This window comes from Podarcis vaucheri (assembly GCF_965113315.1).
Source record: "Podarcis vaucheri genome assembly, chromosome: Z".
NCBI classification, from domain to species: domain Eukaryota; kingdom Metazoa; phylum Chordata; class Lepidosauria; order Squamata; family Lacertidae; genus Podarcis; species Podarcis vaucheri.
In genome coordinates, this window is record NC_138758.1 from 47,613,103 (window position 1) to 47,627,337 (window position 14,235).

General features: G+C 44.5%; 1 protein-coding gene across 3 annotated transcripts in view; it reads right to left on the reverse strand.

Moving 5' to 3' along the window:
• CDK5RAP2 (CDK5 regulatory subunit associated protein 2) overlaps positions 1-14,235 on the reverse strand; it is a 142,799-nt gene that overhangs the window by 85,011 nt on the left and 43,553 nt on the right. For all 3 annotated transcript variants that reach the window (XM_082208776.1, XM_082208774.1, XM_082208775.1), the window contains 2 exons: positions 8,361-8,531; positions 5,370-5,522 (listed from right to left, as the gene is read on the reverse strand). In XM_082208776.1, the coding sequence (XP_082064902.1) occupies positions 5,370-5,522; positions 8,361-8,531 (324 nt within the window). The remainder of the gene's footprint in view (positions 1-5,369; positions 5,523-8,360; positions 8,532-14,235) is intronic.

Genomic DNA, 14,235 nt, shown 5'->3' on the forward strand with positions numbered 1-14,235 from the left:
AGTTCCCCATCACTGATGTAGGTGGTGCTCTATAAAACTAACAATAAGATATATTCTTAGCCAGTGTACACAAAGAAGAATTTGGGAATGTTTCAAGTGTGTAGATAGGGGGAAGGGACCAATCTCATTTACAGAAACAGACCTGCCTTGCCTAAGGAAGTCAAACCTGACAAGAACTTTCCCAACATCAATCACTTCTGAGAGGCTGAGTGCAATGTGTTCATGGCAATTTTGAAAGACAGGGCATGCTCAGAAGGGGAGAAAAAATCGCCCACATAAGTTTGAACAGTTGAGATGACTCAGCAACAACTGGCAGGCTGCATCAATTTCAATCACTCCAGCACATCTGCATCACTGCAATGACAACAAAGAACATCAACTTCCAACCTAGGAAAACATCAGGTGCAAAGCTCTGGCCACATGAATAAACTTTGGTGCGTTGCCTATAATTCTAGAGCTACAGCAATTTAAGTACTCCAGCTCTATGCATGGGACTTATCCCTGCCCCGAATGCACACAATGTCTCTAAGACATTAATGTCTCTAAACATTAAAAAGGTCACAAGCACAGTGCAAATTATAATGGAGCAGCAAAATATTTTTGTGCTTATGTGTCATAGAATCTACCATGTGGCTTGTATTTGTGCTAAACAGCTTGTTTGCATGGCCTGTGTCCTTGTGTTGCAAGTACACGTAACTCCCCATTTACGCACGTTGTATTTATGTGCTACCACACACACATGTGGTGCTGGGTACCCAGAAAGGGGGGGGGAGAGAAGAACCCCATGAAGGATCTCTTCTTTGACCAGCTATAAGGCCAATAACAGGGTTGTTCCGAATGGAGAATCATGATTTAAGATTGTGAGGAAAGGACAGCAGGCAGGACCTTCAGTTAATGTCAGAATGCATGCACACATCACACAAACAACTGGGGAAGAGAACAGTGACAGAAACCCTATCCTTCCAACAAGATATAGATATCTTCCTTCACCTCTTTCTCCTTGTCGCCACCCCTTCCCATTCCCGAGCAGTGAAAGCTCAGTCTGAAAACACTCTGGGTTCCCATACCCTTCAGTTGTTTGTTGCCTCCATTCTACAATCTGGTGATGGGAGCACACCAGTGAAGCAAGTACACCTGACTTCTACCCCTAAATTAAAGGACAAGGGTGCAATTGCTGCTTGCTCCTGAATCCTACAACAACCCTTGCCCAGATCCACACCACACCACTTCACAGACAATGATAAAGCCCTTACCAGCTAGTTTGTAAACAATGCTATCCATGGGGTCTTTGATTCAGGGAAGGGCTGACAATCAAGGTGTCCAGGTCAAAGGATTCCATAGAAACACACACATAGAAACACACACATAGAAAAACACACACACTTACTTTTTCAAGTAAGAGTAAGTCATCCTACCCAGTAAACAGGACACAAAAGTTGTGTATTTGCAGAACCCTTGAGTGAAACATGACTTTTATGAGCTTTGGTTAAGTGAGCCTCATTTAAGTTCAAAGAACACACCAGGAAGAGAGGAGCAGGAGAGAGCAGAAGGACCCCAATCACACAGTGGTTGACGGTAGCGGCAGGTATGGTGTGGGGACACCAGGTAAGGAGCACACAGCACAAGCAGTTGGTGACTGTGCCATGTGCCAGTCCTTCTTCCATCCTGGAGAATTGTGTTTGTCTAACCTGAAAAATTAGAAAATTATTGTGAAAAAGTTCATTTATTTCAGTAATTCAACTTAAAAGGTGAAACTAATATATGAGATATACTCATGACATGCAAAGCAAGATATGTCAAGCCTTTATATAATTGTGATGATCATGGCATACAGCTGATGAAAAGCCCAAATTAACAATCTCAGAAAATTAGAATATTAAATGAAATCAGCAAAACAAGGATTGCAAATAGAACAATATTGGACCTCTGAGAAGTAGAAGCATGCATATGTACTCAGGATTTGGTTTGGGCCCCTTTTGCTTGACATATCTCGCTTTGCATGTCATGAGTCTACCTCATATATTAGTTTCACCTTTTAAGTTGAATTACTGTAATAAAGGAACTTTTCCATGATATTCTAATTTTTCGAGTTTCACCTGTAGATGGTTGTTTCCAAAGTGTGGTGCTTGGGGAGCGCTCTTCAACCCTGTGGAACCTTCAATGTAGGGTTCCTCAGGGTTCAATTTTATCTCCTATGCTGTTTAACATCTACATGAACCAGCTGAGTGGGGTCATCTGGAGTTTTAGAGTATGTTGTCAGCAATATGCTGATGACAGACAGCTCTACTCCTTTACATCTGCAGTTATGGCAGTGTCTTGCCTTAGAAATGAACTGTATGAGAGCCAACAAACTGAAGCTCAATCCAGATAAGACCGAGGCACTGGTAGTGGGTGGCTCCCGAGACAAGATAGAAGGGTGGTTGCCTGTTCTTGATGGAGTTACACGCCCTATGAAGGAACAAGTACTTGGCTTAGGGTTACTTCTACCTGTAGATCCTTTACTGTTGCTTGAGGCTCAGGCGGCCTCAGCAGTGCCAAGTGTCTTCCATTAGCTTCAGCTAATTAATTAATTAATCCCTTCTTCTGCAGAATCACTCCTCCACACCTCCTCCTTAGTAGCCCATTTAAGGCTGTCACTCTAGTCTCAGCTTCAACAGCATCCCATTGATCCTAATGCCTCCTTTGCAACATACCGCTGATCTTTTCTTTAGTCATTTCCACCAGTTACACAACTAGACATGTTTCCTGTAATTCCACCCATCTCTTGCACACTCTTCTATGAGGAATCTGCAACCAGACCTTTGACAGCATTCTCCAAGTACAAGCAAATTTATTGCCCTTGGTGTTGTGGCGAGATGTTCAAATGTAATCTGAACTATCAGGAAGCCAAATAGATGCCTTCTGCAGTGCTTTATACCACTAGACAGAAATTGCAGGAAGTGGGCCTGGAAGATGCAATGCCATTTCCTCAGTGTTAAGCCAGCTGCATGGTCCCACTACAGGTCTCATATTCATCTGAATCAATGATGTAGACAGCTGCACAAACCAACATAAAGGTACATCCACACTGTACCAAGGAATCAGCACATGCCTTAAGGACATGTATACTCCACTCCCCCCACCGAAGGGGCAGATGGAGCTCATCAAGCTGGAATATCAGGGCCATGTGTCCTGGCTTGTCCACAACCTGTTGTTGCTCAATGACTCATGGAAGATGGCCATCAATGACCATGAGCTGAAAATGAGCTCAACATTGATGTTTCTGCTTTATGGAAGGAGACCAGACTCGTTTCAAATGGCTGTCTCCAAGAAAAGAACTACACCTTTTGGGAGCAAGGAGATGAGCCACATACTCACAGTGTAGGCTTCACAGTGAGGAACTCCATCTGTCTGCAACAGAACCGCCAAACAAGGACTCAGAACACTTGCTTTCCCTCCACCTCTCAGCTACCTCTGGTCAATTAACATCTTGAGTGTCTACTCTCCCCATTACATGCTCTGACATACAGACCAAGGACCTAGGAATTAGACCAGCCTATCAGAAGGGCCCCAGACTGCAAAGCCTATTCCTGCTAGGAGATTTCAATGCCAGAGTTGGGGACGATCATCACACATGGGGTGATGCCCAGCAGATTCCCAGACAATGTGCCAGTGATTAATGGCTAAAGCTGCATCAGAGCATTCAACTTGCTGCTGACTTTGGCAACATTCATAAAATGTACAAAGGCATGAAGAAAGCCTTTAGATAAACAGTCTGGAAAGCTGCATCACTGAAAACCTTGTTGGGAAGATCAGCACAGACTGCAGCAAACAGGTAAAGCATTGGGCAGAGTGCTATCAAGAACTATACTTGCAGGAAAACATGGTCTCTGACCCAGCAATCAACAGTATCCAGACTCTGCCTGTCTTGGAAGAGCTGGATGTCCCTCCCTCCCTTGATGAGCTGAAGAATGCCACCAATTCTCAGGCATGTGGTATAGCCTCAGGACAAGTTGGAATCCCAACAGAAGTGATAAAAGCTGGTTTCAATTCCTCCTTCCTGACACACTGCCACAGCCTGCTATTGTGGAGTTGGGAACGAGGATCTGTGCCACAAGAAATGTGCAACTCCAGCATTGTGACCCTCTACAAGCACAAAGGTGGCTGTCATGACTGCAAGAACTACCATGAAATCTCCCTGATAAGTACTGTGGGGAATGCCTTCACCCATGTAGTTCTCAACAGATTAGTCACTCACTGACAGGGTCTATCCTGAGTCATAATGCAGCTTTAGAACTGAGAGGTCAACAGTCAACATGATTTTCTCACTGAGCCAGCTGCAGGAGAAATGCAGAGCGCAGAGTTGCCCCTTGTACATCTCCAAAGAAATGACGATGGCCTTTGACCTCATCAGCTGAAAAGGACTCTTCACACAGTTCAGTAAGATAGGATGCCATCAAAGCTTCACAAGATGATCATGTCCTTCCACAAGAACATGTGTAGCACTGTCCAATATGACTGCTCATCTTCAGACGCCTTCCCTACAAACAGTTGTGCTGACCACATGCTTGAGGTGGCAGACAATTCTGTCTACCAGGGTTCCACCATAACCAACAGCCTCCTCACTGACAGTGAGCTAGAGTATTGACATGGCAGCTACAGCAATGGCTCATCCCTCCAAAATGGTATGGGAGAATGTGATGCTAATGACCAAGGTGAAGATCTACCAGGCTTGCATGTTGAGCACACTGCTTTGTGGGCAAATTGCAACTGCTAGAAGTGATGCCTCAGTGCCTTCCAGATGTGCTGCATCAGGAAGACATGACAGAGTCTCAAACAAAGATGTGCTCTCCCAAGCCCACATTCAGAGCATGTTCAGCAGCTTAGATATGTCCATAGAATGGAAGATGTCAGGATCCCAAAGGATGTGTTCTATAAGGAGCTGGTTTCAGTCAGGGTCTCTCTGTGAATTTGGGCATCAGGCCCGTTACAAAAATGTCTGCAAACGAGACATGAAAATTGGCAACATCAACCCTGCCATGTGGAAATTCCTTACAGGCAACTGCAGTGACTAGACAGAAGTCAGGTCATGCATCCATAGCAGTGACCAGATGAAGAATGACCATTGGGAGGATCACAAAGAGAAAAAATGCCATGGTGCAACTTCAGTAGCACAACATTACTCCTTCATTTGTCCCAGCTGCAACAAAACAAGTCTCTCCCATATCAGTCTCTGCAGCCACAGCAGATGCTGTAACCTTCCAACACTTTGACTTCACAACAATAGAAAAATACAAGATTAAAATCAGTTAAAACCATTTACAACCCCAACCAGTAATCTCCAGTAGCCTTTTCTTTTTTAAAATATTTTTTTTAAGTGTCAAACCTACCTCTAAATCTGGGATCATCTGGATCATTGGCTGCTGTGACTGGGCAGCACACTTCTCCTTTTCTAAATCTTCGTTCTGCTTCTGAAGATCCTCTTTATCTTTTAAAAGAGTCTGAAACTCCACGGCCTTTTCTTTAATCACTCCATCAAGTTTCTAAGGAAAACAAGATAGATACATGTCACAACGATGATGAAGAAGAAGAAGAATTCCATCCAGCCCCTCAAGCAAGGTCTCAGGGTGGCTTACAAAGAATTAAATACAACAACGTAAGAACATGATAAAAGTAGCAAATCCAAAACAGCGAAAACTATCAGCATAGATAAAATGGACTAAACATTTCTAAAGCCTGGAAAACAAACAAACAAACAAAAATCTGTCTGATGCCAAAACGGCCATCAAAGTAGGTACCAGGTAGGCATCTTTGGAAGATGGTAACATTCCAAATCTGGAGCACCACCACTTTGAAAGTACTTTTTCAGAAGCCATCTGCCACACCTCAGATGGTGGGAGTTCCCAAACCAGGGTTTTCTCAAACCAGTGCCCACCAAATGCTATTTGACACTAACTCTCACTAGCTCCAGCCTACAATCGTCTACAATGACTGGCAGCATCTCTCCAGGGTTTCAGACATGAGACTCTCAACCCTCTCTAGAGATTTTGGAGCTGGAACTTAGGGCCTTCTGCTTGCAATGTCTGTGCTTTACCCACTAAATTAAGACTAGCAGGTTTTTGGCCAAAACGCACCAGAGCAATTTTGCTACCTCTCAGCTATTCCACCCATTGCAGGCCACACACTCCTCACCCACTTCTTGCTTTTACATACTTCTAAGAAGCCCAAACTTGCCGATCAGAAGGTCGGCGATTCGAATCCCCGTGACGGGGTGAGCTCCCGTTGCTCGGTCCCTGTTCCTGCCAACCTAGCAGTTCAAAAGCATGTCAAAGTGTAAGTAGATAAATAGGTACCGCTCCGGCAGGAAGGTAAACGGCATTTCCGTGCGCTGCTCTGGTTCACCAGAAGCGGCTTAGTCATGCAGGCCACATGACCCGGAAAGCTGTACGCCAGCTCCCTTGGCCAATAAAGCAAGATGAGCGCCGCAACCCCAGAGTCGGTCACAACTGGACCTAATGGTCAGGGGTCCCTTTACCTTTAAGAAGCCCAAAACGAACATTTCATGTCAAATCAGAAACTGGCCAGCATGCGCGAGTCTATACTTTTTTTTTTAGATCTGACTCCACCTAGTTCTTAGCCATTCCTAGATATAGAGCAGGGCCAATTTATATTTCCTTTTCTTCAATCTGTCTCCCATGTAGCAGTGGTGGACTGTGAACCTTCCAGTCAGGCCTCTAACACTGCACACATGCACAAACGTTTGTGTGAGGGCTCTTCCAAGCTGCCCTAGTCATCCGCCTGAATCAAAGAGAATGAAGGAGGTGGTGGTGCATTTATTTGACCTTCAACAGAACCAGGGGGCGACACCCCAACTAGCTAGGCCAGTGGTTTTCAACCAGTGTGCCATGGCACCCTTGGGTGCTTTTCATGATGGTTGGGGTGCCACGGGCAACACTGTCCTCTGTCCCTCTTTCCTTCCCTCCCTTCTCTGATGCCCTCTCATGTCTCTGCCTCCCAAAGGCTGGACGGCTGTTTATTGTAGCAGCCCTGGCTACAAGCTCTGGAGGCAAATGGTACCTCTGGGGCTGGTCAGGGGATGCTGGTTGCCAGGAGCTGAGGTGACCTCGGAGTAAGCAAGCAAGTGGGTGAGGGACGCCGGCCAGCCAGTCCACCAGCCCTTGCTGTTGGGAATGGACAGACAAGTGGGAGGCCAGGCAGGCAGGCAGGCGCTGTACTGGCCTTTTTCCCTGCCTGGGAGCTGAGTGGCTGGCACCGAAGGGGAGCCTTTCCACCATGTGGCCCCAGCAGAATCTGCTGCTGCTACTGCTGCCTCCAAAGTAAGATGGTGGTCTCATATTAACCTTCGGCCAGTCTCCATCAGGCTGTTAAGGTTGGGGACATCATGTTCCCAGATCCACGTGGAGCTGTGTGAGGAGGTGCCACTCTTTGGGGTGAAGAGTATCTCAGAGGCCAGGGTTGGCTGCAGTGGCTGCCCAGAGAACTCCCAAGGAGAGTGGAGAGGAGAGGAGGCTGAGGGAACACTCCACAAGGGAGGGTGTTCAAAAAGGGTTCAGGGGCTGCCAACTCTGCAGGCAAGGGATAACATAACTGGGCTCCTGAGCCCCACAAGGGTGCTGCAGAAAGAATGTAGTTGGTCAAGGGAGCCGTGAGCTCAAAAAGGCTGAAAACCCCTGAGCCTGGCAAACAGCTTGCCATAGTTTTTAGCACCTCTGCAGGCGATGAATGCAGCTATTGTCAAACTGGCATCTTTCAAAGCTGCCCAGAGTCGCCTGGCAACTTACTATAACAACTTCATAGCAAGCTCACGCACCTACTTTGCTTGGGGAAAAGTACTGACTATGACCCTTCCTTTCCAACACATTTTAAGCACCTTTAATGCAATTACACAAATATAGTTTGTGTAGTGGTTGGAAGGACCAGACAATTGCAGTACTCCATCCAACTGTGAAAACAGAAGTACAGAAGTTTAGCAGAGAAGATAGCCGATTTATGGGAATTTTCTTAAGCCACCTCAGAGCACATGAAAATGTGAATGTGAGCACCAGCACCTCTCCTGTATTTTGTCCCCATCCGAAAGAAACCCATTGTGACTCTCCAGATGCTGCTTGACTACAACTCCCATCATCTCTTGACAACTGGCCATACTGGCTGGGGCTGATAGGAGCTGAGGTCTAACAGCATCTAGAGAGCAACACATTCTCCACTATTGCAACATGAGACTTTGTGAAACATGCCACAACTCTCATCAAAAGTAGTGAACTAAAACAGCATATATGGTAAAAAGAACAGAGAGCAAATGTAAACATTTTAAACACCCTTGTATAAAATCCTGCACTTCAGTTTTGCTCCAATATTCCTACCTGGAGTAACTCATCCTTCTGAGCAATGCTGGCTGTGAGGTGTGTGATGACTAATTCCTGGCTCTGCAATTTCTGATTGCCTTCACTCAAAAGAACACTGTAATGAAGCTCAAGGGCCTTTTCTTTGTCAGCCATTTCATCGTGAAATTTCTCTAGCTGGTTTCTAAGGTCCTAACCAAGAGAGCATGGGGGAGAGAAGACATAAGTGAATCAAGTAAAGGAAAGGAAAGGGGGGGAAAACCTGTGAGCTGAAACAAAGATGAAATAAATCCTTTTAAGTAACAGCTCAAGTTAGGGTTAATTTTTTACTGTTTTACATTCCTAGACATTCTAAAGATTTTTTTCATTCATTTATCCCATTTATACTCTACTTTTGCTCCAAGCTCAAGGTGTGGTGTGCATGGTTCTCCCCCTCACATATTATCTTCACAAAAATGCTGTAAGGTACGCTTGGCTTCCAGAGACTGACTAGCCCAGGGTCACCCAGTGAGCTTCAAGAATAAGTGGAGATTTGAACCCTGGTCTACCAGGTCCTAGTCTGATATTCTAACCAATACACCACACTAACTCTGAAGCTTTTAAACAATGTTAGTTCTACTCACAGTAGACCCACTGAAATTAATGCTCGTTACTAACCTAGGTCCATTTATTTTATTGGGTCTACTCTGAGTAGAAATAAGTTTGATGCAGCAGCCCCTTGTATTTTAGAAGACATCAAAACAAGAAGCATTAACCATAATTTATAATTTTTTAAAATAAACTATTTCCCCAATTTGAATTCACACCTATTATTTTCCATTGCAGAAAAACATAAGAATCAGAACCAAACACCTGTATGCTCCAGAACTGTTCTCAGTAAGCAACCAAATAGCAGGACATGAATGCAAGAGCAGCACAAATGCAGACTGATGTTCATTGGGACTAATAGGGCAAAAGGCAGGGAGGTCAACAGTAGATGAAGATGGATCAACTGACTTGTGAAGTTAAAGCTAATAATAAATGCAGTTAATTAATTCTGAGTTTGTTCCCACCCCCAACTGATATTTACAAAGGGCAACACTGAAAAGCAGAAAGCTGACAGTCACTGCAGTTCCTGGACCAGTTGTAATAAGGAGGAATGGCTGAAGGCAGAGGGTTATTGGTTGGGCAGTGCATCATTCAGTCCTAATTGACAAACCTTCAATGAGCATCATTCCACTGCTTGTGATCCACAGCAACTGACATGAGATCATATTTAGCCTTGACAATTAGTAGCCATTACACTGTTCACGTACAAACCTTATCTATCAAGAAGATCGCCCAGGCGCTTGGCTTCATGCCATTGGAGGCATTCACCACGGCAGGCATTTTGAATGAATTCTGGTGTTATAGTTTTATCTGAACACAAGACCACACATGAACACGAATATGCCTCAAGATCTTTCATAGAAGAAAAAGTGGGATATACACGGAACAAAGGGAAAGTGCTGATAGTTCAGTGATAGACAATCTGCTTTGCAAGCAGAACGCACCAGGTACAGTACCCAGCATCTCCAGGAACAGTGGGAGAGACTTCCTGCCTGAAATCCTGGAGATCAGTTGCCAGTGAGTGTAGAGAATTCTGAACTAGTTGAACCAACAATCTGACTTGGCATAATGCAGCTTCCTAAATAAAGAAAATTAACTGATCCCAATTATACAGCCTGGGTTTTTTGGTTAAACAAGTTGAGTGATTTTGGAGTCCCTTCTACTAATGAAACACTATGTTATCTTAAATGAAATGTATTTTCTTTTCAGGGACCAGGTTCCAATGGAACAACCCAAAGAAAGTCACTGGTCTCTATGTCTCAACAAACAGAATGAGCCAATTCTCCATGAGAGATGCTTTCTGCCAAATACCTCCTGACCACCACAACTCATTTTTCCAGGGAGTGCTCTGTGATGAATAATGACTGAATTTAGAAAATGAATGGGAAAGCCATTCTTAAAAGAATTCAGACTGAAGGTCAGAGAAGTGTCCTCCCCCTTGGTCAAATAGAAAAAAGGTGGAAAAGAATGAATAATTAAAATATTAAGCTCCCAACCCTTTCAGTTTAAGATTGAGGACAGGGGTGGTGGGACAACCATCACATAATAGATCCAACACAATGACTTATTGTCTATTCCCAACCATTTGATCAAAGATGACGGACAGTTACTGGTAGATGCACCTTATTAAACCAGTTGTTATTTGGTAGATGCACATTATTAATCAGCTGTTGGCAAATGTGTTGCAGACTCAATGGCTTGGAAGAATTCCTGAATTTGAGGATTTGCTTAAAGAAAGACTAAAGCTCTGCTGCGTGTACCCCAAAGGTCCACTTGTGTTTCCTGCTAAATTCTTTTAATACTTTGTCAGAGAAGCTTTGTGTCATCTGCAAGGCTCCATTTTCTTCCATCGTCTCTGGCGATTTCCTAACATCTGTGAAATCCACCCAAAGCCCCAAAATGTTAACTGCTTCAGAGTAAAACAAAAAGCAAAAAGCACACTAAAATCTGCAATCCACTCCACAGATACAGCATAGTAGAGTCTCAGCACTGAGTCAAGTACACAGAATACAACTGGGTAGAGCTAATTAACTGGGCTTAATACTGAAAATATTTTTGTACTTTACTGTATGCCAGAAACAAGTTTTTAGGTGCATAAGTAGCCATATGCTCAGGATCATTCTAGTTCCTACAGATAAGCTTAATCCGCCTTCAAACCCGGCCCAAGGAGAGAAAATGGAAATTACTGTGACATAGCAATTATATATTGTTGGGTTTGGAAATGAAAAAATCAGGTTAAAACCCACCACGAAGCTCACTGTGTAGCCTATTAGTGTCATGACTCCAAAATCCAGCCACTGTCAAGACTCTGAATCAGAGTCAAGCACAAGACTTCCCCCAAAGAACACACACACTCACACAGCATAAATTTAAAAGCTCTAAAATCATAACAGATTAGTCTCATAACTAACACATTTCAGCTTCATTCCCCTTGGCTTTATCCTTTGCTTCTTTGGCCTGTGGTCTTCCATGGAAGACCTCCATTTTTAGTTCCTGAGACTTGCTACAGGCTGCTTTGCTTCCCTTACACCATGGGCTGATAAGCATATTTTAGCTCAAGGGCCAAAGTTTTTTTCGGGCTACCTTCCAGGGATCACATGGCAGAGGTAGGTGGGTCCTGAGGCAAATGTGGGTCGAACAAAAAAATGTACATTTTGTGCTTTTATACACCATTTTCAATCCATACACCCCTGTCTATCCCCCATCTAGACAAGCAAAAGGCACTATCAGTGTTCAAGGGCCTGGAGGGCCATATTTGACCCTGGTTCCTGAGGTTCCTCACTCCTGCCTTGTATCAAAGCTTCAGGAGTCACCACCGGTCAAGGTCCATACCTCAACAGAGCGCCCACTGTCAACCCCTGGCAGTGGCAGGCTTTGGGCTCTCAAATTTCAGTGGTGCCCTGTGCAAGCTAAAATTTGGCGCAGTCCCCACCTCTCATGCTCTGCTCTATAGCATTGTTTTGGCACCTCCTACAGCATGGTGCCCAGTGCAACCACACTAGTTGCACTACCCTAAAACTGCCTCTGCCCTGGAGCCCTCCCCCCTCCCCCTCACTATCACTCCTTGCTCACCTGCCCCCTTGAAGTGAGTGTGGCACAAGGAGGAGGAGAAGCAGCTGGCTTGGGCCTATAAGAAGGGTGGGAGCAGGCAATTGCACAGCCAGCTCCCCACTGATTCCCCATGGATATGCAACAGTGTGGCTTTTCTACCCAACTATGTGTAAGGACCACTGATTCTACAATGGTTCTATTTTAGAGATCATTTAATTTCCCAGCCAGCAGCTCATATTTTCCTTCTATATTCAGAATTTGATGTAAAGGAGAAAAAGAAAAAAAAACCCTGGCACGGTTCATTTTGTTAAAGTTTTATGGGCTGGCAACACAGCACAGCAACCATTTTGCCTAACATTAATAGAACAGGGGCGGCTGAGCTCGTTCACAGAGATTTTGCATCACAGCCCTCAAATGGGTTCCAAATTGTCAAATAAGGAAAATATTGCCGTGTGCTCTTTACTCCTGCCTGCCTGTTCAATGGGCAAACATTTTCACATCCAGGCTTCCGGTGAAATGCATTCAACTCACAGCAGTGGCTCTGGTGTTTGATACAGCAGGCCGCATTAAAAGATGATCAGGCTTCAATTTTTGAGGATGCTGCAGATCATTTAGCAAGGACTTTGGTCCTCTGAGCAAACATCTGTGGGAAGAGCTAAGAGGTCATAAAGTGGCACAATGATGAATTCAGTCTTGTGGAAATCCTGAGAGATAACTCCTTAATCCTCTCATTCCAGGCTTTTTGACATCCTTGGGAAAAGCAGAAGGGACAGTCACACGAAATTGCTTTATATAGACCAGACCATAGGTAGGGAAACTAAGGCCTGGGGGCTGGATCTGGCGCAATCGCCTTATAAATTCGGCCTGCGGACGGTTCAAGAATCAGCATGTTTTTACACGCGCAGAATGTGTCCTTTTATTTAAAATGCATCTCTCGGTTATTTGTGGGGCCTGCCTGGTGTTTTTACATGAGTAGAATGTGTGCTTTTATTTAAAATGCATCTCTGGCTTATTTGTGGGGCATAGGAATTCGTTCAATTCCCCCCCCCCAAAAAAAATATAGTCCAGCCCAGTCCCCCACAAGGTCTGAGGGACAGTGGACTGGCCCCCTGCTGAAAAAGTTTGCTGACCCCTGGATCACACCATTGCTCCATCTAGTCCTGTATAGTCTACTCTGACAGGCAGCAGTTCTATAAGATCTCAGGTGTAAGCCCTCCTCAAGCGCTTTTGCCTGGCCAAAATATGTCCTTGAAATGTGACAACGCACCTTGCTTACTTGGATGGATAGAGGTGTAGGTGGATAGATCGAGGTGTGTATAAATCTCTGGCTTGTGCATGCCTGGAATGTAACCTCCCGTACAAAGGTAAAGAGTCACATCTGTTGATCTGCCCACTTTTGCATCTAGCCATGCCTAGCACTGGAATGCACCCTGCCAAAGGATGCCTTTGAGAGAATGTGGCCCTTGAGCTGAAGGTCACCCACCCCTGTACTAAACCATGGTCTACTGTGACATGCAAATACAGCCAGCATGTCCACACTACAAATGTACATCAGTTGAATACAAGTTTTGAAAAATCCTAGGAGCTTTAGCTCAAGCCAAGGTAGGTACAAATAATTCTGCTGGGCAAATCTGCACCCAGCCCTTACACACAATAACAAATCCAGCCTAAAATCCTGAACAGCAGCTGCCAGTCAGTGCATACAGTACTGAGTTAGATGGGCCAGTGGTATGATTCAGTGCAAGGCAACTACCTATGCTCCTAAGGCAGCAGTGAACATGCCAGCACTGGTGAGGAACTGAAGCAAAAATTAGCACACTAACTAGATGTCATGTCAGTACACAGGCCAATACCAGCAGCAATAGTCTATTCCTCCAAAAAAAAAAAAAAAGGCAGAGTTGGAAGCCCTATGTTCATATTCTTACTATCTTTTTTCCACACACCAAAACCATAATGATTTTCAAAGGGTAGCTCAAAGTTTTTTCACATTTAAGAGAACCATTTTTTGAATAAAGAATAACACATTCAAACCACTATAGTTTGGTGCCTGCTATGATGGCAAAACAGATATGCAGACTATGGTAAATGCAGACACTGAAAATTATCTTCAGACTATTATAAACGTTCCATCGTTGCCAACTCCTGTCTTAATGATAGAGTCTGTCTCGATGGTGTCTCAGAGGTTCACCCCGTAGTGGAGTGGAGAATCAGAGAACCAGCAGACAAGAGACTGCATCTGTAATTCAGTTATCATATA